Source organism: Triturus cristatus, chromosome 1_2 (assembly GCF_964204655.1).
Source record: "Triturus cristatus chromosome 1_2, aTriCri1.1, whole genome shotgun sequence".
NCBI classification, from domain to species: Eukaryota; Metazoa; Chordata; class Amphibia; order Caudata; family Salamandridae; genus Triturus; species Triturus cristatus.
This window is the reverse complement of record NC_140580.1, coordinates 548,762,154-548,789,596: the sequence shown is the minus strand read 5'-3', so window position 1 is coordinate 548,789,596 and position 27,443 is coordinate 548,762,154. Positions and strand designations below refer to the sequence as shown.

The following is a 27,443-nucleotide window of genomic DNA, read 5'->3' as shown; positions in this document are numbered from 1 at the left end:
AAAGGTGATGCAGCATCTCCTGTCTTTATACTATTAAATTCTCAATAGCTGCCTACGGGTTTACTAGTTAAAAGAGACTGTGGCTCATGGTGGGAAACAAGCAGTGGAGGAGTACTAGGTGTTGTAAGACATCCTTGATGGATCGGGCCTTGCGATTTGGGCAGAACTCGGAGGATGCTGCAAATTGCTAATGAGACAAGTTGCTATTTTATAGCTCATCATCAAACATTGACCATCTTCTGAAAAGATAATCTTGAGAAGTTATTTAATGTTCTCTGCTCTGAATGACCCACTCTGTCGAAGCAACATGATTATACCTGGTCCCCACTGGGATTGATTCCAGTTCGTGAAATTGAGGGTGCTGGAGGTGCTGGGGTGGGTTTCAAGTATGAAAACTAGATGAGTAGGTTGTGTGACAGGAGATAGAATATGTGCGAATTATTCTTTTTAGATGCACAATGATCTCAGTTAATGTGACCAATCAGGACAGAGGGATTTGCAGACACAGGAGAAAATACATAGTGTGATTATGAGGGTTGTTGACGACTAGATCTGTTATCTCTTGATTATTTTTAATTTTTAGATATTATTGTAGGTTTTCAAGTGTATAATTATGAAGACATGTACAGTATGCAAACTAAAATAAAGAAAGAAATAAAACACTCCCTGTACAAGAAGCCTAAATCTTGAACTATGAGTCAACTTGATTCCGTTTCATCCATATATAGATCAAATCCCTTGAGCAGACCGACCGATTTCTCCACGCTCTTCTCATCTTGGCACATTTACCAGCTGAGCATTGATGCATCGGTGAGGAGTGCGGCAGGCTGGAGTGCAGAATGTCATTAAAACCTACCACAGAACCAAGCAGCCTTCAGCAGAATACAAATGCTTGTTGGGAGATGTCCAACTTCCTTCTTGCTCCTTTTCCTTCTCTTGCTCTCTGTGTCTATCTCTTTCTATTTTGCTCTCACTCTTTCTCTTGAATCTTCCGCATTATCTATCTATCTATCTATCTATCTATCTATCTATCTATCTATCTATCTATCTATCTATCTATCTATCTATCTATCTATCTATCTATCTATCTATCTATCATTAATTCTTCCTCTTTTTCAGTCCGTCTCAGTCTGTCTCTCTTCCCCCTCCTTCTACCTGTCCCAACCTTTCTGCTTTTCTTTGTGTTACTTATACCTCCCTCTCCTTCTCGTTCTTCTTCTCCGTTTATCTCTCCTCCCTCTTTCTACCTCTCTCTCTGTGTTTCCCTTTAACACAACCCTCTCTCGACCTGTCTCTATCATTCTTCCTTTCTTTTTTCTTTCAGACATTCTTTCTGTCTTTATCCCTACTCTTACACTTCCTCAGTCACGAACACACCTCTTTGGCCCCCTTCTCTCTTTTTTTGTTGCAGTTTTTTATAGCGCGAACTCGACCAGAGGGTATTGGAGGGCTTTACATGAACATCAGTTACCTTACACAAGGACGCATTCATTTTTGGTAGACACGGGGAGATTAAGTGATTTGCCCAGAATCACTGGATTTTGAGCCGACGCCGAGGCTCTAATCTGGTTCTCCAGCACCAAAGTCGGCAGCTCTGACCGTTACGCCACGTCCTCTCTTCATTTTTCTTTTCCATTTCTCTCTCGTTTCTCTCTTTCTTTCCCTCATTATTTCTCTCACAAGCACCACTTCTCTGTTGATCTCTCCTCTTGCTTCTTTTCTGTCATTCTCTCGCTTACACACCCCTCCCTTTCTCTTTGTCTCGCCATCTTTGTCTTTCTTGTCTCTCACTCCATCTCGATCTATCTCTCTCTGCCTTTCTCCTGCTGTCCCTCTTTTTCCTCTCTCACTCCCTCGCCCTCACGCACACTCTCTCTCTCGTTATGACGTGTCAGATACACTGCTCCCCAGGCGGGGCCTCAGACACCCGACTTAGGCTGTCAGATGCCACAGCTGTTATTTCTGACAGTGGCTTTTAGCAAACACAGCCAGGGACCTCAGCCCAGTCAGCGGAAAACAAGACAAACATTGTAATGAAAACAATAATGACAACAATACGGAATGCCCTGTCACATTGTCATGGTAACTGTTTGCATTCATTCTGCTGCTCAGCTCCTCGTGCACAGCCGGTGCATTGCTAATTGTGAGGCATGGGCCTAGGTCCTGTGTGAGGAAATATGGCATTCCTTCGCCTTATCCCACTGGTGGATTGTGCTAGATACACCAGGCGCTCTAATTCACGACAGATCACCAGGCCCTCTCACGTATATGGTTATAAAGAGCCTCGTTTATAAAGCAACTCCTCACAGCGTTGTACAATATACGCCCGGATCTAACGTGGCCTTGTTCAGTCCATGCAGAATGATTTAGGGGTTCTTTCTGTTATGCACAATGTAAAGCGTTTAGGATGACGTCCTTGATTTACACCTGCCTCTCCCCCTATCAGGCGTAGGCCCTACTAAGAGCCTCGGTTGTCCTGCCTCGGCATGTTGGTGCTGTAATACCGCACCTGGAAAATACAGATGCTATGGGGTGTCCTATTACTCAGGGGTGGGTTTAACGTATTCTGGTTTCTGCGTCTCCTATTTGGGAACACTGCGCTGTGCTTTCTCTCTTCCCAGGTGTACAAACTCGGAATGTGAGTACCGTATTGTGCCCACACAAATGCTGTCAGTATTACCCGACGAAAAGTGTGAGAGCAAAAACACAGAGGTGTAGTAATTACCGTAAAACCCAGAGTTTTGACTCGGGTGCAAAATCTTTTGAAGTTGTTTACAACATCCGCGTGCCACTGCGCACAGCATTTTATCTGAGGAGCAGCGCTGAGCTCAGAGCACGTATTAATCCCGCCTTTTACAGCACCGGAACGAATGCTCCTTGCAACGTGTCACTGCGTCCTTTCCTCACATAAAACGTCTTCTACTCTCTGCTTTGACCCTCCGACCCCACCATACGTCATGGGACCAGAGGGCTTGACAGACAGTTGAAATATTCTTTTTGTGCACTTTCTCTGTCAACAGCATAAATAGTTTAAAAAAGAAAAGATTACAATATCACTTTCATTAATTGTCCCTCGTCGGTTTTCCCTTTTCTCTCTCCCGGAATGTTCAAGTGCCCTCTTCCCCTTTATCATTCACTCATGACTTGGCTGTAGATATTGTTCCAATAAAAATCCGTCCTCTAGGACCCGTATGTCCGTCTCAGGATGACCAGATGGTTTCACCTCTGGCACCAGAGTCTCTATTTAGCCCTCCATTTTTACAAGAAGTTGGTAAACTGCACGTTAGGATTTACCATTTTATCTGCGTTCTTTAAAATGGCTGCTCTCTGGTATAGTCTATTGCGTCACTTCCTAATAAAGGGAAAAAAGAAACAGGGAGCACCGCAAATTCTATCCGAGACTCAGAAAACCTTGCAAGCCATTCCTTCACTGGGTTACCTAGTATTTATTTTCCCATGCTAATACTCTTTCAACACTTCAACCGCATGAAAAAAGCCATGCAAAGGAAAGGAATTTAAAAACATTCTAGAAAGAAAGAGAGCCCGCGGAGGGCGAGCACAACAGCAAACCACTCTGCGAGAAGGAATTCCATGTTTACTATAAACTTTCGGGGTTTTCAGCCTTGCAACGGACCCTTTCATTGCGGTGCTTGGATTCATTATGGTCCCCAAAGCCTCTCTAATTGTGAGGCAAGTGATGACATAATCAGCGGCCTATGCTGATGGACCGGTCAAGAGGGAGTGAGGCGCGGGAAGGGTTGAAATAAGGAGGGGAGAGGTGCCAAACCTGCCCATGTCAAATCAATGAAATGCAAGAGGGTTGAGGAAAGCAATCTCCAGTCATACTCATCACCTCCCCTTCAGGATCTCTGCAGAGTCCTGACTCACTGTGTGCTCTGCAGGATTGCATGGGCTACTCATTGCCTCCTTCACTTTCTCTGGGTTCCAGAGACTACAGCACTGCAGATTTAAGGTTCCAGCTCAAATTGTGAATTCTTGTCCTATTGTTTCTATAAGTTTCAAGAAATCATATGCTGTTCCAGATGTGGGGGAGAAGCCCACCAATCTCTTAATTTTAACGCTACTCTGTTGTTTAATTCTCAGAGTTGCCGGAAAGCCCCTTGAAGTAGCTTGTTTCACACTGGACGCTACAAGATTACCAGCTCACTCACTCACATATATTCTGCAGTTATGAAAGAGCAAATGCAGGGTTTAAGGAGAACACCTCTTACAAAGCAGGAAAGGGATTGTAGAGTGTGCTTGCCTGCCGGTTTCTTTGGTTTTTGTAGTGTTGACAGATTTCATTACTCCTCAATTAACCCCTGAGTCACAACTAAACTGACCGTATTGTCTGTAAGGCTTGCTTAGACTAAAACAGTGGGAATTATGCTCTATAACCCCCCTCTCACCTTGGTAAATTTTCCAAAACCTGAGCACACGAAATCTTTCAGTTTCTTTTATGGCGTGACCCCAAGAGTTCATGAAGCGCATAGCTCCATATGGAAACTGTTAAGAGTTTTTAACTAATTTAAAACACTCAGTAAAACTGGCCCAACGTGAGGTTCAAGTTCTATTACTGGAACTGATAGTGCACATAGTTTTTCAAAGTTTATCCAATCAACACAAAGGTCACAAAATGAATGCATTTTAAGCCGCTGAATGTTACGATAGAGTCATTTTAGCTACTTATATAATGCTGCCCAAAAAAAGGCACAGTACTTCATTTGAGCCGGTGGTTGTGGGTTGGGCCACCCTGCCAGGGCCGTTTCTACCATTAGGCAAGACTAGGCGGCCGCCTAGGGTGGCAAAAGTGAGGGCGACAAAAAACATGAGTTTGGGAATCGGAACGGTCTTCGACCTCGAAAGTGCATTGGGTAGCGCCTTGCTCCTTTTACAATTCGACCTGACATGAAGTCACGTTTGGGCACCACGGGCGGGGGCCGTGCACGCGCAGCTGGTGGAGGCAGAGAGTTCCCGTCTGAGGCCCAGCAGGTACCGGGGGAGGCTGTGGTGGGATCCGGGTCGGCCAAGAGCCAGGTAGTTTCTAAGTGTTTTCTTTTAACTAACTACCCTTTTTAAGGGAAGACCCGGAACGATCATGGTGCAGCCAGACAAGATATATTTTGAGACTCTTTCAGGCTCCGGTAAAGCCATCGCAGTGCTGACCAGCGGAGGGGATGCACAAGGTAAGCGGCTCACATGGAGGTGGTGGGGGTGTGAGGCGAGGGACGTGATCTAGCGCTGGGTGGAGGTTAGACTGGGGACTCTGCATTTGGAGACTGCTGCCTGTCTTCTTCTCCCCCTGGGAAAATAAGCTCACCAACCTCTGTGGCACCCAGCTAATGAACGGCATCCATGGGGACGCGAGGGATGTTACGTGCATAGCATGCTCCGCTGGAAGGCGATGACTAACGAATTACATAGAGGAAGTGCAGCGCATGAAAAAACACTAATGGCTGTGCGAAACGTTGGTGCATAAGCACTCAGCAGATGAGAAGAGATGTTATGTTATCTCTGTACGGCAAAGTTGTGACGTAATGTAATATTTGAATAGCATATAGAGGAGAGCAAATGCAGGATGATTGTGCTGCCCATCGTTTATATACAGTTCATAGGTGTGAATGATACAAATTCGGACTTAGGAGTGTGTGGCTAGAGTTTCCTGTGAAGATTAATAAATACGCGTACTTCGCCTTTGCTGGGGGATAATTCATGGGCTTTCTCTGGTTGGGGTGTCTACTCTATTTAGCTTGTTTTGGCACCTACAAGCAGGTTCTAAGTCTGTGCCCATAGACCCGCGGCGAGGCTTTAGCCTGTGTTCAGGAATACTTAGCCCATGTGGTTGGGGGGCGGGGGGGGGGGCACTAGTCAAAACTTTGCTTAATATAAATGACGCCTGATCAGAATAAACCTGGCTGGAGGATATATGCTTAGATTTAGCCCGTGGCGTAATGCAAAACAATGCCTCCCCCTGAAGAATGTGGTGAGGGGCCACTGCACTGAGATTCCCATATCTCACAGATATTCATTGGTGTTGTCTCTAAAGGGGACCCAAGGAGGTCGAGCCCCTTCCCTCAACTGTGCCCCCTCCCCCGCTTGGAGGGGCCTGCGTTATGCCCCTGGTGCCCATTTGGTTTGGATCGCAACTCACTATATAACCCGCGTTAGAGTGGCTCCCTGAGTCTATTCTTCAGGACATTGACATGGTTTAATTCTCTCACAGGTGGCCAGTGTGTGTTAATGTGTGTATATGTGGTTGTATCTGTAGTTGTGAATGTACGCGCGTCTGACTGGTGCGGAGGTGTACGTCTGTAGATGTGCATCAAATTGTCCCTAATGTAGCCAGTGTGAAACCAGGTGCTGCAGCAACAGTACTCCATTGCTGTAGGCCCAGAACGATGATCCAGGTTTAAACCTTCTCTAATCTCAGTTTCTTCGTTAATTGGATGCACCGACCAGAGCCGTAGCCTCCATTAGTGCAGCAGGAGCATTGGCACCAGGGTTCAGAGGCCCTCTATAGACACCCAAACACACACGATCTCCCTATCTAAACACACACATTCAAACACAACCACACACGAACTCCCTGTAGACATCCAAGCACACACGACTCCCCACAGAGACACCTAAACAAACTACACACACACACACACACAACCTTTTTGTAGACACCTAAGCACACATTCTTGCAGACACACCCAAAAACGCGCACACCCCCCCACACATACACAAACACTTTTCCAGACACCGAAGCCCACACGCGCCCACACACAATGACACACTGACAGACACACTGGTCCAAATTGCAAATAAAGTAGAAGGGAGGGGGCGGCATTTTTCAATTCTCGCCTAGGGCGGCAAAACACCTAGAAAGGGCCCTGCACCCTGCATTCATTTTAGCACTCATTTTTTCTCATCAGACTTTGCCAAGAGCAAATGAGAGAGCAAAACACACAAGGGGGAAGGAAGGACAAAAAGAAACAAAGAGAAACAGTGACAAATGGAGAAAGCAAAGATGAAAGAGAACCTGCAAGAATGAGATGAAGGGGTAGGGAGTAGGGGTGGGCGGAATTTGCGAAATTCACTTTCGCAAATTATCGCGAAAATGTTAAAAATCTCCGCAAACACACGGAAATATCGCGAAGATGCAGAAGTTTTTTTCCCGCCCGTTCGCGGTATTTTCTGCGTGGTCGCGGCTCGCCAACTTAGCCATGCGGTTGCTCGCCGGCGCGGCCATCTTGTTTTCACTTGTCTCGCGGTGTATGATGAAGAAAGACGTGATCGCGGGACGAATGACGTTACTGCGGGCGCGAACTGTCACGAGACAGCGCAAATGGCTACCAACAATCCAACATCTCGTGGAGAACGCGACCGGATCGGGAAAACTTGTCGGCGAACGCGGGGATTCAGGTAAGGCGATCGCGCGCACGCGAGAATGTATTATTTTACAGCGTGGGTAAACAAAAAATTTCCGGTAAAATGCGGATTGCGGAGATGTTGACATTTTCGCGCTCTCCGCGGAACGCAAAAATGTCAAATTATCGCAATTTCCCTGAGCGGAACGAAATTTTAGCCCAGGCCTAGTAGGGAGTGTCTGGTGGTGAATGAAAGACGTATGAGGTGGAATCAAGACTAAGCAGCCCTATTATTTGGCACTTCAACATCCGCTAGCACCGCACCGTCCGTGTGCCTCTGAGCAAAACTTTGGGTCCCAGCACCCGATAGATGCTCTGGGTGTGTATTATTCCATTCGACAGCACCTATGACAGAAATTATATTAGGGCTGATTGGACAAATAAAGTAGATTTGTCACGTATCCAGCTAGCATTGGCAAAGCTTATACATCTCAGCTTTTAAAAGACAGAACAATGCATGTGAACACATGCATCAAAACATGTGCACATGTGACAGGTAATGTTGCAATGGGTTTCTACTCAAAGAAGCCCATTCCAAGATGGTAGCTGATGCATATAAATGTGTCTTGATGCATGTGTACACATGCACCATGGCACATGGTGGCCATTTCTTATTTTGTGTTCTAACAAGGGGGGCATCCATGTTAGGAAGATATAGTCAAATGTTACATTAAAAAAAAAATGCTCATAAAGCATGAGAATCACAGCGAGTGTCCTAGCACCACTTTGCAGGTGCTGCACCCTTGTAAAAATAAATAAATTAACAGATTGTTACATGGCCAGCAGGACGGTGAATGGGACAAGAGCTGTGGACAGGAGCTTTATTGGTGAACGAAAAGGGCGCATTTTATAAAGAGGGAAAAGGCAGAGACAGCAAGGAAACACATGCACTCCAAAGGACTGCGCAATAATAAATAAATAAATAGATAAATAAATAAACAAATCCTCCCAAGTATGCCGTGGAAGGATACAACTCATCCAATCAAATAATACGAGGTGAAGAAGCTCCCGGCTGAGACAAACACAAAAAATGGAGTGAAAGTAAATCTACTGAATCAAGCGCTGACAGCCAAGATAGACAACAAAGTTACCCAATCATGAGCAATGGGCTGACTTAAAGCTCTCCATAAGTATATGCTATGTAATGAAAATCATAGGTCTACCAAGCGACAGCTATAGCTGTCTGCTGTAGACTTCAAATTAGTCAAAATGGTATATCTAATTTGACCCATCTCTTTTACAGCATCATTCACAGGATGTATGAATTGCCTGGAACACTATGGTCATTTGTGGGTAGAAATCTATTATGAACAAATGTATTGTGCTCCAATCACCGGAACGCTCTTTAAATGTCTCCTCGCCCAATGCATATCTGTTTTTTCTGGTCTATCCTATACCGCACAACAGTATCTGTGAACAACCACTCAACTTCTAACAGCAAGATTTGTTCCACCATGCTACATACTATTGCACCAACAGCTTACTAGTATTCTTTGTAATTACTCTGCCAACCCAGTACAACCACTTTTCTCACTCTCATGAAGTTTCATTTTCAGGGGGAGACTGGATACTGCTCAGTAGTACGTGCTACACCTATACTTAATTTTTTGGAATGGTGTAGATCTTCCTGTTTCTGTAGAGTTTCTATTGGACTTTAGTGAAACTGTGCAAACTAAAACTAACACCGGAGACTTGGAGCGGTGGTAGCCAGCATGCACATTACACTAATCCATGTTAGCTCTCTTCTAAGGTGAAGGTGATAATGTGCTAAAGGCCATTTATGGCAAAATACATTGGTGCTCAACACAAAGACAGCTTACCCCAAGGTGCTCTACACACAATTCTCTCTCCACATCTTTGCACGTTACGTAATTATTTATATGTGGGACATCACCTATTCTCACTTATTTATTGTTCTCTTAATTTTTTAAGATGCCAGAGAACCTATGGGACAGTCTTCTCGTCTGGAGTTCTCATCATCCCTTTATCTCACCACTCCATGCTTCAGTCTCTGTGTGGAAACCTTTTATATGTCATTCCATTTTCTCCTTTGCCAAATCCCATTTGCCAAGTTAATTGTTCCTTACTCCCTGCCATTCTGTCCTCCCTCCCACCCTTACCATCTTGCTGGCTTCTGGTGCACTTTCTGTGATGCCTCTCCTGAGAGCCCAACAAAGGACGAAATGCAGAACAAATTAAAAAAAAACCTGAGGCAAGTGATCTGGGTTAAATTCATCATTCTTTTGCTCATCATGCCAACTCAGCTTAGGCCCAGCCGTATGCAAATCAGTCTTGACCCTGTCCCTCATGGAAAGAGTCCAGCCCGAAATGCCAGACCAGGTCCCCCCTGGACCAGAAACAAGAATCCTGGGACCGGTTTCAGGGTACCACCCCATATCAGCCAGGCTAGCTTGAATCCGGTGGTGTAGCGAGCACGGGACCCACGCCTGGGCATACCCGAAATGCAGAACAAATCAAACATTTGTTCAGTATTCCGTCCATCATCTGTTTCTTTTGCATTTTTCACCCTAAATGGGAAGGGTACTCCCAAATGTGTGTCCCGTGCTCGCTACATCACCAGATTGAAGCTAGCCTGGCTGATGAGGGGTGATACCCCGAAACCGGTCGCAGAATGCTTGTTTCTGGTCCAGGGAGGACCTGGCCGGGCAGATCGGATTGGCCTGTTCCCATGGGGAGCAGGGTCAAGACTGATTTGCATACGTGTGGGTCCAAACTGGAGTGGCATGGTGAGCAAGAAAACGATGGAGTTAACCCAGATCTGTGAATGGGGGTGTTCAGCATTCCATACATCATCTGTTCTTTTTGCATCTACTTTTTGCACTGTCTGTGGCAGAGGGTTACTGGTGTGGAAGTGCAAGGACTGGTGATATCAGGACAAAGGAGGAGGGGAAGGGGTATGCGCCACATCACAATAGTAGGTCACTTTTTCTCTATCCTCTTCTACATCATTCCCTGTTTGATATCATAACATGTATAGGAATGAATGAAGTATAGACCATATTTGCGCAACACCCCCGGCCCACACTGTTTGTCTGCATTAGAGAAAGAAAATTGCTAGATGTTGTAGAGTTCTGCCTGATGTGTCTAGGGCGCTTCTTGCATCCTCCGCCATCAGCGATATTCTTACTCTGTATTTAGCTTCCATGGGTAACAGACTTTGTGATGCTCTTCTGATAGCATGTAATTACACTTATTTAAACATAACAATTTGCATTCCTTTCCTTCCAACACTTCTAAAATTGGCTTTAAACACAAAAAACACCCAACTCTTTTCCTCAAAGTGCAAACGAAAATACGGAAATAAATGTTTCAATTTTGCATATTCAATTAGTAAAACAAGGAAGTAGACAGTTAGTGAAACACATGTACAATTCTGTTTGCCAGAAGAAAAAGTACCATTCTGAGACCACCCCTTCAGTGTGCTTTGCTGTGCCAGCTGCCATGCACCATTGTTACAAGGAAGCCAGCTTCTGCATTATTCACGGTGCATCCATTTAAGGACTATGGATGCAAACGGTGACGCTGCCCCGGGCACAACTGCAGCCACACATGCATAAGCTTTTAAACTTGCTTCATGAATAATTCTGCAGTCTCGCAATAAAAGAAGCAATCAAACACTTCTTTGCATAATGTTGCTACCACTTTTAAAATGCTTTTCTGCCTCAGCCGATCACTCTGGGAACCCTCTTTTGGGGGAGTTTGAGGCCCTTTGGAAGAAATATCAACACCTGTAAATGTTTCTCAATGATGCAGCTTGCTGCATGAAGATCCTGCACAGGACGGCATAGGAGGACCCCTTCCTATCTCCCTGACGCTTGGTGTCAGTGTGAGAAGCGGTGAAGGGCTGGGTCACACCGGCTGGAGTAGTCTTTTTCATGCTAACATGTGTAAGCAGGGTTTTCCTTCTTCTATCTCATACTGACATGTATCTCTAATCTGACCCTTATATGAGTCTGGAAAGACCTCATGAAGTTGTACAAGGAGGTATCTCAAACCTTCCGACAAAGTGGGACGGCGATAGAGCCCTAGAAAGTGAACATGGCACTTACAGTGGCTTTTCAGGTTTATGGCCACGCCCACACATTGTTACCAAGCAAATAAATGCAAATTCCCATTCTCCTATCAGCAGCAGATTCCACAACAAAGCTGGAAGGTTTTGCAGTGTGAGTTCCACCTTAACATACAGCTTACTTCTACCTGTGCTCTGCATCATTCATTTGTCATTGCAGCATAACCCCTAAATGTCACCATTGTGAGTCTGATCTTTTCTGCTTGGGTGTCAGACAACAGACCTCCCACAGCCTCTTGTTTAATGAGGCTGATCACAATATGGACGGGGGTGCAGCTTGGGAAGTAAGATTTGGGTGTGAGCTTCAGATTTCCCAACAATCACACTGGCATATCTTGTAAACATACATTATCTGAGAAGCAGGACATGAGGGGGGCTTTAGAGGTAGTGGAAAGGGAGAGCGCTGCAGATTGTTAGTGGAACCGAAAACTGAAAATTGTAAAATGCCCAACATTTTTAAAAGAACTTCAGAACAGAGAGGAGAGAGTGTGTGAGAGTGTGTGAGAGTGTGTGTGTGCATATAAAAATCCTCTGTGAAATCTGACAGACACCTCAATGTACCAGACTGAAAGCACCTGTTCCCAACTATTTACTACATAATACATTTAATAACAGCTCAAACAACCCCCTGAGGGTATGCCCCTGAAAATAGCACATCAGTGACCCTCACAGTCCGCCATCTCTACAGTTGCACGCGTCAGTTGAATGACGGCAAAGAACATCCTATGCATAATCAGCTATAGGAAAAGCTGAGGTGCTGGGATCAGTCTGAATTGACTTGCATTGCACACATCCTACAGCCCATATAGTTCTGTACAATCAATAGTTCCTTTTCCCTTAAAAGTGCCAGACATTTAGAGAGTTTCATGTGTATAATGTATCACCAAGCGCCATGCCAAAGAGGCACTCATGTGTAATGGGGCATCCTCAATAACCGTGCGACAAATCGTATCATTTCATTATTTCCAAAGTGACAACAAAGAATTGGGTGTACAATCCTAAGCTTGACTTGAAAGGGTCTGACCTGAGCAAACCAACATCCCCACGTTAGATGCAGAACATGTGATATCACATATTTACATTGGCTCTGCTGACTGATCAGAGTACAGAAAAGAAAATGAGGCCAACTCCTCAACGAAAGGGATCGACCGCGCAGATCATGAATATGCATCTCCAGATGTGACTGAAGCATCCAGACACTTATCATTCAAATGTGGTGAGCAATGCACTCGAGGGACGCCGCCTCCTCTTGTCCCATCCTTCTGAGGGAACAAAGCACAGATGTTCGTCCCACACATGTGAGCGGCCTACCGCTAATGAGGAATACCGTTAAATGCACTTATGCTGAAAATCGGAAACAAATCAGGACACACAGCACCTCAAAATACCTGCATGGAGGCTCTGCCACTGGCCCATTAGTGAAGCTCCATAGATGGCGCAAATAAGTACACCCCGTCAGCCATAACTGAAGTCACATCATTAAAGCGGTGTGTGTTGTCACAAAAGCTAGTGCTCGGTGGCAGCTTTGCGTTTTTAATGTTAGTCCAACCTACAACAAACAGAATTATTTACTGCATGCTGCTTGGAAATAGGCAAAAGCCATAATAAAGGTATTGCAGTGTAGAACTGTGTCCCATTGAAAGGGCGGGTCCCGCAGGGACCTTTTTGCAATTTTCTGACCTACCCAGGAGGAGAAGGTAACCTCTAAATGTGGGGTTGTGCGCAGTCTTCTGGCTGTCAGGTTTGCTGCCATGGCCATTCTTGGTCTGTCATTCCTGGTGTCATGCCACATGCGTCCTATTGACGTTGGTAGCAGCCAGGGCTTGGAGGGGTAGAATGGTGCTGCACCACGTATGTAGTTTCTGACTGATTGACTCTTGCAAAGAAATTTAAAAAAAGACATGCACTTTGCCAATAAAGTATCACTGCCCAGCTTATCAAAGCAGGCAAAGTGCCGCAGATGAAATGACTGTTCAAGTTGTAAGGGTATAAACTGAGCTATTGAAAGTACCTTGGGCTCCATAGAAAAGCATGCACTGTTCTATTAAAGTGTAGCAGTCAAGCTGATCTGCCCATCAGAGGCCACTTACTGCCCCATTCAAAGTACTATGGGTCTCTAATAAGGGCATGCATGCCCTTTTTTGTTAACCACACTAAAGTGTCGCGGTGCAGGCGATAAAGACATGCCCTGTCCATTAGAAGGGATGTGGGATTCATTGTCAAGGCAGGCCCTGTCCCACTGAGTGCAGCAATCTAGCTGATAAAAGCATCTTCTACCCTTTGAAATGTGTGCCCTGTGGGCCACCGTATAAATGCAAGCACTGTCCACCAGGGGCGAAATGCAGACCCCTGAAGACCCTGCTTCACAGGAGAGGCCCGAAACCTTGAAAAGGGACCCCTGAACTAAAGGTGGCCCCTCGTTCAGCCCAAGACCAATGTACATCTGTGAAATATGGGAGACTCAGGGGTCCCTCACACATTCTGCAAGACGGCCTCGTCATTTTACGTCACGTCACTGCTGTCCACTAAAGTGTAGTAGCCTGGCTGACGAAGGCACGCTCTGCTCATTAGAAGGGACGTTCTGCCCCATTTAAAGTATTATGGGTGATTTATAAATACATACGTTGTGACACTGAAGTAGAGCAGTCCAGCTGGTAAAGGCCTCCTCCTGCGGGCCACCTTATAAACGCATGCACTGTCCCACTAAAGTGTAGCAGTCCGGCTGGTAAAGGCATGCCTCTCCCGTCGAAAGACAGGCCCTACCGCACTGAAAGCATTGCTGGTCCTTTATAAAAGAAAGTATTGTCCCATAAAAGGTTTGCAGGCACGCAGATAAAGGCAGGCTCTCCTCATTGGAAGGTACATACTGGCCCTTTAAAAAACGCAGTGAACTGTCTGATTAAATTATAGCGCTCCAACTGAAAAAAGCAAGCTCAGCTCTTTCAAAGGTTCGCACTACCCCATTAACTGTATTATGGAACATCCTATAAAAGCACACACTGTCCTACTAAAATAGAGCAGTTCAGCCGACATGCACTGTCCCACTAAAGAGGCGAGTGCAGCTGAAACGCGTCGGTCTCGTGGTGTGCTCGTTTCTGCCATAGGGCCCTGGAGACGACAAGGCGGATTGGACCTTGTTATTCGGCTTGTGCAGATCCCAAAATCACCTTACTACAAAGGAGCTGAGCTCTGAAAAGTACACACTGATGTAACTACATTTTGCCGGGCATTCTGCACCACCGTTCTCCATTTAAGTCAGGTTCCCTTTTCTCATTTCTCTTAAAATGCTAAGCTGCGTGTAGCGATCTAGAAAACACTGCTGTAGAACACATAAATAAATAAGTCTTTTGCACATGGGTGTTATTGAAATAAAACCACAGTCGAAGAAGTAATGTCTGATTGTCTCATCTCCTAGTTTGGAACCAGGCACTGTAGGTCGAAGCTCAGATTTACTTCTCCTTGCCTTGTGATCTTGGGCAATTCTTTGTGTGCTTCCCTGCTTTCAGGGCCTATTGTGTAAAACTAAAGCTTCAAAAAATAGAGAGGCACCATGTATTACTTTACTTCACAACATTCCAGAATTCCGTCTTCTGTACATCTTTGCAGCCATGCATTCTCTAAACAAGGATTCCATGATAGGTGTTTGAATTAGCCAATAGTTTATGTTGCTGTAGGAGATAGATTAGCTGCACTGTGGTCTGTTTAATGTAATCCTTGATTTAGCACGGCTTCTCGTCTCTAATTCACACTCTAAGTGGCCTGCCATCTAAAAAAAAGTATATGTTGTCCTGCTGTTCTGCTACATTCAAAGACTATGCAACGCATTTTCCCATGATTTTACTATATCCAACACTTGTTATAACCTCGGGGATTTATTACGAGTTAATTCTAAAGAGCATAGATTGATTATCGGGGCAGTAACTCCTGTAATCTGAATTGCACAGTCCATAAATTTACCACAGAGCAGTTACATCATACCTACATGGAATTCCAGGGGGAAAAAGTACACTCCTGGTGACTCAGACCTGAAATTTGACATGTAAGTACAGATTCCCCTAATTATTTCTCTTCTCTCTAAAATCCCAGAGTTCACCTTTAGACCCTCTGAACTCCGCAACTAAGTTTTGGATTAGTGGGAAGAAATCTAGGGACTCCGCAAAGAGGCCCATGGAGTTAGGACTGTGCTTTAAAAATTCCCTCAACTCATGGAAGTAATTTAAGATGCATATACAAAACACTGCTCTAATTAGAAAATTTGTTTTACAATTCTCACTCTGCTGAGCATTTTTTAGCTAGTTTGGGCCTACTGCATAAAAGCCACTATGCAGAGAGTAGTGCCACAGAGTCCAATACGTTCCTCGTGCGTGGCTGGATAGCAGCCTCTCTGGTTCTCACGGGAGACCCCTGGTACTCACAGTCTGGAGAGGGCCTGGTTGTTCTGGAACAGCAGCTCGGGCAGAGAGTTCAACTGATTCCGGTTCAGCCGTCTAAGAAGAAGAAAAGAAAAAGAAGAAGAATCACCAGCAGGTCGGTGGCATCCCCCGTTCAAATGTGGTTTGATCTTTGATTGAACGAAGAGCGCGGCCCAGAATTATTAATGTTTCGCGCCGCTGCTATCATGAGGCAAAATGGCGCAAAATGGTGGAAAGCAGCACAAATCAGAAGCATGGATTTAGTTTCCAGCGTTAAAGGTGTTTTACACTACAAAGGTGGCCTTTTCGCAGCGCCAAATCCATTTTGCTCGGCTTTTCAAAGGGCCTTTCAAAGACAAGATCAATGTAAACGCCTACAGGTTTTTTTTTATAGAAAACCTAATATAGTAAAGTAGTCTTACCAGCCTTAGTGTCAGAGACTGATCCCTAGTGGAATCAGATGCAAACAAAAGGGGGTGCATTCCCTTTCCCAGAAACCGAAGCACCACATGCGTGCTGCAGTGCACAGCACACATCCAGTGCCCCTGTCTATACTAAATAATGTGTACTGGAAGTGTATGCTTCCACTAGAAACCCAATGATGGACAGCGCGCAGTCCCCTCTGCGCCAAGATGAAAGGCGGAGTGTGGTACATGGTAGTCTATGTGTGCACCGGCGCAGGGGATGACACCAGCAGCAAGACAATCCTAGCAGTTAGGACTCCGCCCTGTGAGTATCCCCTTCACACAATGCAGCGCAGTATATTTGGATGCTGTGCTGCCTTGCGTGAAAACCTAAGGGGCATATTACCAACAAACGGATACAAATATCGCTAAGCGCGCTTAGCGCTATTTCAGTTATCGCCGGCTATCGCTGGAATGTATCTCCTGGATAGTGCGTTATTAACAACGTATTTCTCCAAGGCGATATAAATTCCAGCAATAGTGGCGAAATGCAGGAATATCGCTGGAAATCCAGTGATATTCCTGCAGCGATAGGGAATACCTTGTAAATATCCCCTGGTGGTCGTAGCATGACAATCCACCCCCCTTAATAAAGATAGCTAAGTCTGAAAATTATCAGACGTTAGCTTACGGCGATAACCGCGGTTAGCGCGGATTTTATTATCGCTAAGCGTGTCAGGGCAATGCTTGTAAATATCGCGATGTGAAGGCAGCGATATTTTACATGTTGTTATGTGTGAAAACGCCCACTTTGCATCCATTAGAGATGCAAAGCGAGGCGTCGGTAAAAAGGCTGCAAACATGCGCTAATGCCTGTTAGCACTGCCTTGTAAATAGGGCGAAAACATTATCTCCGCTTTTTTGGCTTTTAAAGCCAAAAAAGCGGAGATAAGGCCCTTGATAATATGTTCCCTAATAAACCTGTGCCCAAGAGTCTACCCAAGCATCTAGCAGACTCCTAGGGGAGTCCCAAAACCAATGAGTATTGAAATTATGCACAACAATGGCTCAACTGGCCTTAAAAATAGAGTTATGCTAATTTCAGGCTGTCAGCAGTGAGGGAGCCGCTAGCAGAAATATCACTAAAGTGGCATCTCACGCATGGAGACACATTTCACATCCCTCAGACCGTCTATTCTTCATTCTGACGTGGGTAGGGGATCGTTGCTTGCCAGAGGCCACCACATCTGTGTTCGTGGCTTTAAAAAAACATTTGTAACTTGTAGCAGTATTAAAATGAACCCCTCCGCTAATCATATTATCTTAAGAGAATTCCTTCCATATTCAGTCTGCTTATTTGCATGGGTCTCTAATTGTTTTCATTTGTTCCACATTTTGTTTTGCAATTAAGACTTAGTCACACATGGAAATGCGGTGTGCAGGCAGCGTTAGGCATATTTCCTGACTTCAAGCACTTGGAAAGACAGAAAAGCAGGGGCTTAAACAAACCTTTGCAGAGCAGGGCACTCACGGCTCCCCCAGAGTGCTCCGCAGCACATGTGCACCGCCCCAGACCGGCTGCTATGCAGCACCCAGGCTCACCTCAGAGAAGCCCGGTCTTCAGAGGTGGCATGGCCTTCTGAAGAAGCACAGGGCTTCAGAGCGCCTTATCTAGGATCACAAGGTATAGGAGGAAGTGGAGAGGCTCCAAGACAAGCAGAGGAAACGGAGGAGAGAGCTGAGGGATTGAAATGGGAAAGAGATTTTGATTCTCATCCATGCGGAGGTGAATGGGCGACTGCATGATGTTACCAAGGGACAAAGGTTCAAGAGAAAAATTAGGTGACAAGGACTAACCCTGGGAGGACACCTAGGGGTATAGAGTTGGACCACGAGAAGGCCAGGAGATGGAAATGAACCACAGAAAAGTTGGATGAAAGCTTGTCATGCGCTGATCCCAGGGTAGCACTGTGGTGAATGCTCTACGGCAGCAGGTCTTAACCTGAGGACCCATGGCGGTCCACGACACCTCCTCAGGGGGTCCGCGACCCCTTAGAAAACTAAATTATATTAACAAATTAATAACGTGTATATAAATAAAGAAGCAAAATGTAAAATTGAATTTTTTAAAATGTTCTGTAAATGTAAAGGCGGAAATTGGAGACTAAACGTTAAGTTGGTATCCTCAGGTTGATTCGTGGGAGCAGTGCAAGTGCATCAGACAGAATGTAGGATAGGGTCTGATGAATACCTCCGTTCCATAATTGGGATCCTCATTGCGGCTTCATTAGTCATGTTTGTTATGGGATGGTCAGAGGGAAAGTGATCAATGAAAGAGATATAAGTCTCTGTGACATAGCAACAGTCAAGCGTATGGAGTGAGTGCTTATTAGAGTGGTCAGAGAGAAGTTGGCCAAAGAGTGTGTGTTGTTGTTGATTGGCTTCCAATAGAAGTTTCATGCCACCAAGTATCACATGGGGAAAGTCAGGATGGTAATGAATTCAGAATAGCATCATAGCATTTGAAGGATGAACAAATGGGTAGGATAGTACAACAATGATAGCACAAATTGAGTGAGTGAGTAAGTGAGTGAGTGAGTGAGTGAGTTATGATCATTTTAATTAAAGGGGCCTTGCTTTGCATTTTTTTTAATAACATGAAAAATATGGGAGAAGATGGAGTGCCCATTAAGAAGAACCTCTGGGAACGTTCTATGTAAATTTTGCAGTCTCTATATGCATCTCAGTGCTCCTTTAAACAGGTCCAGCAGGTGCAAACAGGGACAGTGTGCGCTAATGCACTCTCAAACTAGCACCTGTTCTAGGGGCAGCAGATGAGTGAATGACAGAGCGGCTGCTTTAACCAGGTGATCCGCATTTTACTGTGCAGGCAGCAACTGCCTGCACTTCATAGAGGGACAAAGATGCCCCTACAGGTGGGGCAGTGAGTGACTGCACCGCCTTCTTGAGTGAGTTATGGGTGTCCACAGGACCCCTTTCTCAACTCTAGATGGCTGCCCTCAGGGACACACTGAACGTGCACCACTTCACTGTAGCGTACTGTTAGTTTATTTCCCGAAGGCCTCTTTGCATCTGTGCCTGGATCCATAATATGGCGCTGGCACAGAGGCAAAGTGGTTCCCTCATTTGCATGGGGGTGGGGAACACCTTCCCAAGCTAGTGCTGCCGCTACGTGCATGCCAGCACTATGAGTATTTTAGAAGGGGCTACACAAACATCTGCTGCCCCTTCTGCAATACCATAATCCCTCCGGGACACATAAAGCATGCGCACACACCCATTACCCCCGGCACTATGCGTGATACTGCCCCTATTCTTTGCTTGGATAATGTCTTTTCATGACAATTTCTTTCCCTTCCAAACCTTTGTCCAATTCATGCCCTTTGTTGATCTCCCTTTCTTTTACTTTTCTCCTTTTGCCCATGTCTTTTTGTAACTTTTATAACAGTTGTCATTCTCTACTTCTGGAGCTCGTCTGGCACTGAGAGCAGCTGAAGCCGGAGGCAGTGCTGATACATAGCTAGGCCCACCCTATAAATGCCCCGCCTACTTTGTTCAGATGCTGGGGACATTGGATGCAGGCTCACCCCGGGGTAAAGTAGAATTAGCCTGTGAAGCAGATCAGCAAGTTCTGTTTTTGTAGAAAAGGGATGCTTTCCTAGGATCTGGGAATCTTGAAGCAAGCCTGGTTGTCAAGAGGCTGCATGGAGCCCTATGTGCTACAAATGAGTAGCGCATCATCTTTCAGGCTGGCTTTTTTTGGGTCTGGCAACGGTTCATCAGCTTCTAATGAAAGGCAGAGAAAAGTACATACCTATGTTCTTTCTGGGCCTCCATAATCACGCAAAGCGTTTTTTTTTCTAACGTCCTGCGATTCCTACACATGCACATCATCTGAGACATCACAGCAACTGACCGCAACTACAGTTAAAGACTGTTTAACCAAGCATGTTTATTGTGGTTTTTGGCATTACACCTTCATCTAAGACGACTGCACAAGATGGTGTAGAAGAGTGGGTGGGAAAGAGTGAGGAATATGAGAGTTCCTTTAATAGAATGTTACTTCACAGGAAAGAGATTTTTTGTAGTACTTCATAAACCCCTTTATACCACAGACAACATAACATTAACATTTTAATCCAATTACATAAGAGGGACTCAGGGAGAGGACGGGGTGTTCTTGCCACATATCTGCTCTGACTGCAGTGAAGAGGCATATCAATGCAGTGGTATAACAGAGACGGCCAAGAAGGGAGTAAAGTCGCTCTCACAAGTCAAACTAGACTACTTCGCCACACCAGTGATGTGAGATGATTGACTGCACTATGCAAGTGTGACAAGGAATTCAGAGCTATAGAGAGGAGCATAACTTAACTTAACATTAGACCTGGGTGCAATTTTAATTACGTCAAAGTAATTGAAATAATTTCAGTAACGATGCATTACAGTTACTTACATTGCGAAATTACCAAGATTATGCAAATACTCCAGCTTGAGTAATTATGAGTATTATCGGGCAAGAATCTTGCTTCAGGAGCACAGGAACAATGAACTAAGAGAGAGCAAGTGACTGTTAAATAATTCTGTTCAATTTCCTGTAGCATTTAGTTAGGGCTTAATTTGAGCCAGTGGTTTCTGAAGCTTAGCACCCGCACTTAATTGTCAACACAGGCACTTATGACAGCTGCCACATGATGGCGCTGTTTCTGTTCTTTAGAGATCAGCAGAACAACAGTTATTTATTAATTCAATATACAATAACAACAATTAAAGCCTGCCACCCAAGCCATTATTATATGTTTGGGTGCCTCAAATAGTTTGAATTATCACACTTACATACAATTAGTGGCATTGGCAGTGCTGGCACAGGCAGCGGATGGTGCAAACTGCAGTGGCCTCCTGACAAGGGTCCTGGCACTTACTTCTTTTTTAACAAATTAAGCACTGCATTTAGTGTTTTTTTTTTTTTGTTTTTTTTTATTTATTTAAATTTTTGAATTATTTAGTGTTTTTTTCTTAGGACAAAATGTATCCTCTGGCCCCTTTTGGACACGAGGGTGCATTTGCACTAAGAAAATAGCACTAAATGATAGATTACGCTTCTCCCACAACTGCAAGTAATTTTATAGTTATTACGAGTAATTACACAAGAGAGAATTACACCTGTTTCACCCACCTCTACTTAATCTTGCATAATCTTTTAAAAAGCGTGGTTTTTCTTGTGCCCTTGGGGGTTGTGAAATAAGACATGGTTCTCACTACCATTTTTAGATCTCACATAAGGCAACAACTGGACAGTCGCTTGAGAGATATTTTTGTTTTCTAGACAGTGGGCTTAGAGCCCACCCATTACTTTTCATTGATTGGCTTAATTTGTCCTATAATTTCTCTGCTTCTTATTGGTCAGCTGCCATAGGATTCATTCCTTTTTGTGTCTTTGTCCCTCACCTGGAGCATGGATACAATACTTGTGTCCCTCCACTGCTCATTTTATAGGAGCTACTTTTTTATTTGTATTTAAGCACTCTACCAGAGTGCATTGTTTTGTGCTGTCTCCCTCATGTAATTGCCCCTTTCATGTTCCTCTTGCCCGCTGACCCTCCTCAGTCTGTCTGCTTGCCCTAGCCTCTCCCTCCAGCCGTAGTCTATCCTCTTCCCCAGCCTCTCCTTCCCACCCTCCATTGTTGTTAGCTTGCAGCAGCCCCTCCATCCCACCCTTCGTTGCCGTTAGCTTGCCACCAGTACCACTGTTGTTAGTCCCCCAACCTACATTGTCACAGTTTGCAACCAGACCTTCCCTCTCACTCCTCCGTTATCATTAGCTTGCCCTAACCCCTCCCTCTGTTGTCATCACCTCACTGCAACAACTCCCTCCCACCTTCCGTTGTTGTCAGTTAGCCCCAGCTCCTCCCTACCACCCTCTGTTGTCAGCTGCCCCAGCACCTCCCTCCCACCCTCAGTTGTTGTTAGCTTGCCAGAGTCCTTATCTCCGACAGTCAATTGTTGTCAGCTTGACCCCAACCCTCCTTCTGTTGTCCGTGTTGCCCCCTGACTTACCCTCTCCCCTGTGTTGCCTTCTGCACTATGATGAGTCCAGCGATGGCCAATTCATAGCATGTTTTTTGTCCAACACCATAAATCCCTTTTGCCACACCACGCACCCTCACTCCGTGTTATTTGCCGCCCCACGAGCTGTACTAAATAATGCTAGGATGCTGCCAGTGCTGGCAGAGTCATAGTGCTTGCAATTTCTTTTATTACTTGCAGCCTTGCTGCACAGCAGACATACTACTGTACAACATGGCCCAAAAGAATTGACAAAGCCAATAGCTCTCTCGTAGGCAACACCTATCCACTTTGTCAATGCTTGTTTGATTATTGTAAGAGGCGTTGGTCAGGACTATGTCACTGATCAGAGAAGACTCATGAGTAGGCATTTATTTATCAATTTTATAAAGTGCTTGTAGAACCAGAACGCTTCTTGGCACTAGGAATGGTAATGTAATTCATGCTGCGTACGGGAAGAGGTAATGGTGGAGTTACAGGATGGAAGGCATCAGACACTGATTGTTTCCTACGGTGGAAAATATGCAAGTTTACAGTTTCTTTAAATGCATAAAACTGAAAGCGCGTTTCTAAGCACTACAAGTCCTTGGATGTAGGTACCGAGGCACAGGGCTCTCGCTACAATAGGCCAAACTGCAAATAAGGACCTGGGCATGCCAAATCGAAGAACAATGTGCTGCACCCTTCTTCTGTTCCCCTGGCATATAATCAAATATTCACAGTGCCTTGGCAAATGGACAGCCTCAGGTCTATCACTCAAAAAGACTCCCTGAGAGACAGGCAATTTGATGCAGCAACAAAACCTCAAACAATAAATAAATGATGGTACGGTTCCTTATTCCTGGACCTGCACCATGAGCTGTACTCCATCTCAATTAACTAAGTGACTTTTAAAAAAAATTGTAATTAGCTTTTTATTTTTGGCAGAAACAAAACTTTGCAGCAAAGACGTACAAAATTAGTATTGCTTTACAGTCATATATTAGTAATCCAGCTGAAGTGAGCACCAGGATACAATCATCTCAGGGTCCAGCTGAAGTGAGCTCCAGGACACAATCATCTCAGGGTCCAGCTGAAGTGAGCTCCAGGACACAATCATCTCAGGCCGGGACACAATCATCTCAGGGTCCAGCTGAAGTGAGCTCCAGGACACAATCATCTCAGGCCAGGATACAATCATCTCAGGGTCCAGCTGAAGTGAGCTCCAGGACACAATCATCTTGGGTCCAGCTGAAGTGAGCTCCAGGACACAATCATATCAGGGTCCAGCTGAAGTGAGCTCCAGGACACAATCATCTCAGGCCAGGACACAATCATCTCAGGGTCCAGCTGAAGTGAGCTCCAGGATACAATCATCTCAGGGTCCAGCTGAAGTGAGCACCAGGACACAATCATCTCAGGGTCCAGCTGAAGTGAGCTCCAGGACACAATCATCTCAGGGTCCAGCTGAAGTGAGCTCCAGGACACAATCATCTCAGGGTCCAGCTGAAGTGAGCTCCAGGACACAATCATCTCAGGGTCCAGCTGAAGTGAGCTCCAGGACACAATCATCTCAGGCCGGGACACAATCATCTCAGGGTCCAGCTGAAGTGAGCTCCAGGACACAATCATCTCAGGCCAGGATACAATCATCTCAGGGTCCAGCTGAAGTGAGCTCCAGGACACAATCATCTTGGGTCCAGCTGAAGTGAGCTCCAGGACACAATCATCTCAGGGTCCAGCTGAAGTGAGCTCCAGGACACAATCATCTCAGGCCAGGACACAATCATCTCAGGGTCCAGCTGAAGTGAGCTCCAGGATACAATCATCTAAGGGTCCAGCTGAAGTGAGCTCCAGGACACAATCATCTCAGGGTCCAGCTGAAGTGAGCTTCAGGATACAATCATCTCAGGGTCCAGCTGAAGTGAGCTCCAGGACACAATCATCTCAGGCCAGGACACAATCATCTCAGTGTCCAGCTGAAGTGAGCTCCAGGACACAATCATCTCAGGGTCCAGCTGAAGTGAGCTCCAGGACACAATCATCTCAGGGTCCACAATCATCTCAGGGTCCAGCTGAAGTGAGATTCAGGATACAATCATCTCAGGGTCCAGCTGAAGTGAGCTCCAGGACACAATCATCTCAGGCCAGGACACAATAATCTCAGGGTCCAGCTGAAGTGAGCTCCAGGACACAATCATCTCAGGGTCCAGCTGAAGTGAGCTTCAGGATACAATCATCTCAGGGTCCAGCTGAAGTGATCCCCAGTCATCAACAAATACCTCCACGCAGCTATCTTGATTCTATGGTCATATGAGACAAATTACTAGCACACATAAAGAAACAGGAAGCCAAGGCACAAACACAGGAAACAGTGTCATGGAACACAGGGACGGGCAGAGCATCACCTGCAGGTATGTAACTATAAGAGCTGAGGACCTTGGATCCAGTGAGTCCTAACCTACTTGATCTGCATATGACACAAAGCTGCTGTTAATGCCAGTGCAAGGAAGACTGTAAACCATTTCAAATGAAGGGATTTAGCTGGAGGTTGGACAGTAGCGGGTGCTACAGAGGAGCAGTGGTGGGGCGGGGAGTGGGGTGTTAAATAAAGGAAAGTTGTGAAAAAATAAAGAAAAACACACTTACCTTTCCAGCGGCAGGCTCTCCTCCATCCTTTCCTCCACGATGCAGGAACAGGAAGCACCCAGGCTCCTATAGCCTATCACAACGCTGCCTTACAATCAATCAATCAATCAATCAAACAATCAATCAGGACATTTGTAAAGTGCACTACTCACCCTTGAGGGTCTCAAGGCGCTGAGGGGAGGGGGGGGTGCTGCTAATGCTCGAATAGCCAGGTCTTGAGGAGTCTTCTTAAGGTTAGCAGGTAGCAGGTCCTGGGTCTGCCGTAGGAGGATGTGGAGGGTGTTCCAGGTCTTGGCGGCGAGGTGGGAGAACGATCTGCCGCCGGAGGTCGCTCTTCGGATGCTGGGGACTGTGGCGAGGGCGAGGTCGGCAGCGTGGAGCTGGCAGTTGGGGGTGTAGAAGCTGAGTCGTCTGTTGAGGTATGCTGGTCCGGTGTTGTGGAGTGCCTTGGGTGCGTGGGTGAGGAGCTTGAAGGTGATCCTCTTGTTGACGGGGAGCCAGTGCAGGTCTTGCAGGTGGGGTGGGATGTGGCTGCAGCGAGGGATGTTGAGGATCAGGCGAGCAGAGGCGTTTTGAATGCGCTGGAGTTGTTTCAGGAGTTTGACTGAGGCTCCTGCGTAGAGGGCGTTTCCATAGTCAAACCTGCTGCTGACGAGGGCCTGGGTGACCGTTCTTTTTGTAGATCTTGCGGAGCATGTGGAGGGTGTTGAAGCAGGAGGACGAGACGGCATTGACTTGGGTTGTCATGGAGAGAGTAGAGTCGAGGATGAACCCTAGATTGCGTGTGTGGTCGGTGGGTGTTGGAGCTGTTCCCAGTGCGGTCGGCCACCAGGAATCGTCCCAGGCCAAGGGGTTGGAGCCGAGGATGAGGACTTCCGTCTTGTCCGAGTTTAGCTTCAGTCGGCTGTTTTTCATCCACTCAGAGACGGCTTTCATTCCTTAGTGGAGGTTGGTTTTGGCAGTGAGGGGGTCCTTGGTGAGGGACAGGATGAGCTGGGTGTCGTCGGCATAGGAGATGATGTTGAGGTCATGCAGTTGGGCAACGTGGGCGAGCGGTGCCATGTAGATGTTGAACAATGTTGGGCTGAGGGATGAGACCTGGGGTACGCCACAGATGACCTCGGTGGCTTCGGAGCGGAAAGGGGGAGGTGGACGCTCTGGGTTCTGCCAGAGAGGAAGGAGGTGGTCCAGTCCAGAGCCTTGTCTTGGATCCCAGCGTCGTGGAGGTGTGTGTGTAGGGTGCGGTGGCAGACAGTGTCAAAGGCGGCTGACAGGTCCAGGAGGATGAGGGCCGCGGTTTCTCCGTTGTCCAGTAGGGCCCTGATGTCATCGGTGGCGGCGATGAGGGCAGTTTCAGTGCTGTGGTTGCTGCGGAAACCGGACTGGGATGGGTCCAGGATGCTGTTCTCCTCGAGGTAGCGGGTCAGTTGTCTGTTGACAGTCTTCTCGATGACCTTCGCCGGAAATGGGAGCAGGGAGATGGTCTGGAAGTTCTTGAGGTCCTTGGGGTCAGCCTTGGGTTTCTTGAGTAAGGCGTTGATCTCGGCGTGCTTCCAGCTCTCCGGGAAGGTCGCTGTCTCGAAGGAGATGTTGATGGCTTTCCGGAGATGGGGGGCGATTGTGGTGCTGGCTTTGTTGAAGATGTGGTGTGGGCATGGGTCTGACGGAGATCCGGAGTGGATGGTGTTCATGATTTTGATGGTGTCGTCGTCATTTATGTTGGTCCAGGCGAGCAGGCCGGTGTGGATGGTGGCCGCGGGGATGGAGGTCTCGGTGGTTGTCGGGGCAGTCGTGACGTTGAGGCTGTCGTGGATGTCAGCGATCTTGCGATGAAAGAAGGTGGCTAGGGAGTCGCACAGGTCTTGCGCATGTGGGATGTCGTTGGTGTTGGAGCTGGGGTTGGAGAGTTCCTTCACAATGTTGAAGAGCTCTTTGCTGTTGTGTGCGTTGTTCTCTAGGCGGTCTTTGAAGGAGGCCCTTTTGGCGGATCTGATGAGGTGGTGATGTCTGTGGGTGGCGTTCTTGTGGGCTGCATAGCTGTCCAGTGTCTGTTCACGGTGCCATTTCTTCTCTAGCTTTCGGCAGGTTTGCTTGGAGGCCTGGAGGTCTTCAGTGAACCAGCTGGCTTTCTTGCTGGTGTGTCTATTGGAGGGTCTCTAGAACGGGGCGAGGGTGATGGCACAGTCGTCGATTCATTGTCTGAGGTTGTGGGCGGCGGTGTCGGGGTAGGTGGGGTCGGCGGGTGTGCTCCGGGCGAGGATGGTGGTTAGCTGGTCTTCGGTGACTTTGTCCCAGCAGCGACGGGGGATCTGTTGGGTGCGGTGGTGCGTGGTAGGTTTCCGGAAGGTGAAGTGAATGCAGCGATGGTCGGTCCAATGGAGTTCGGTGGTGTGGTTGAAGGAGACGT

The 27,443-nt window shown here is 46.4% G+C and overlaps 1 protein-coding gene across 1 annotated transcript in view; it reads right to left on the bottom strand.

Moving 5' to 3' along the window:
- The window catches only part of SLIT1 (slit guidance ligand 1), a 789,534-nt gene that overhangs the window by 633,300 nt on the left and 128,791 nt on the right, over window positions 1-27,443 (bottom strand). The window contains exon 4 of the mRNA XM_085606416.1: window positions 15,921-15,992. Within this exon, the coding sequence (XP_085462542.1) occupies window positions 15,921-15,992 (72 nt within the window). The remainder of the gene's footprint in view (window positions 1-15,920; window positions 15,993-27,443) is intronic.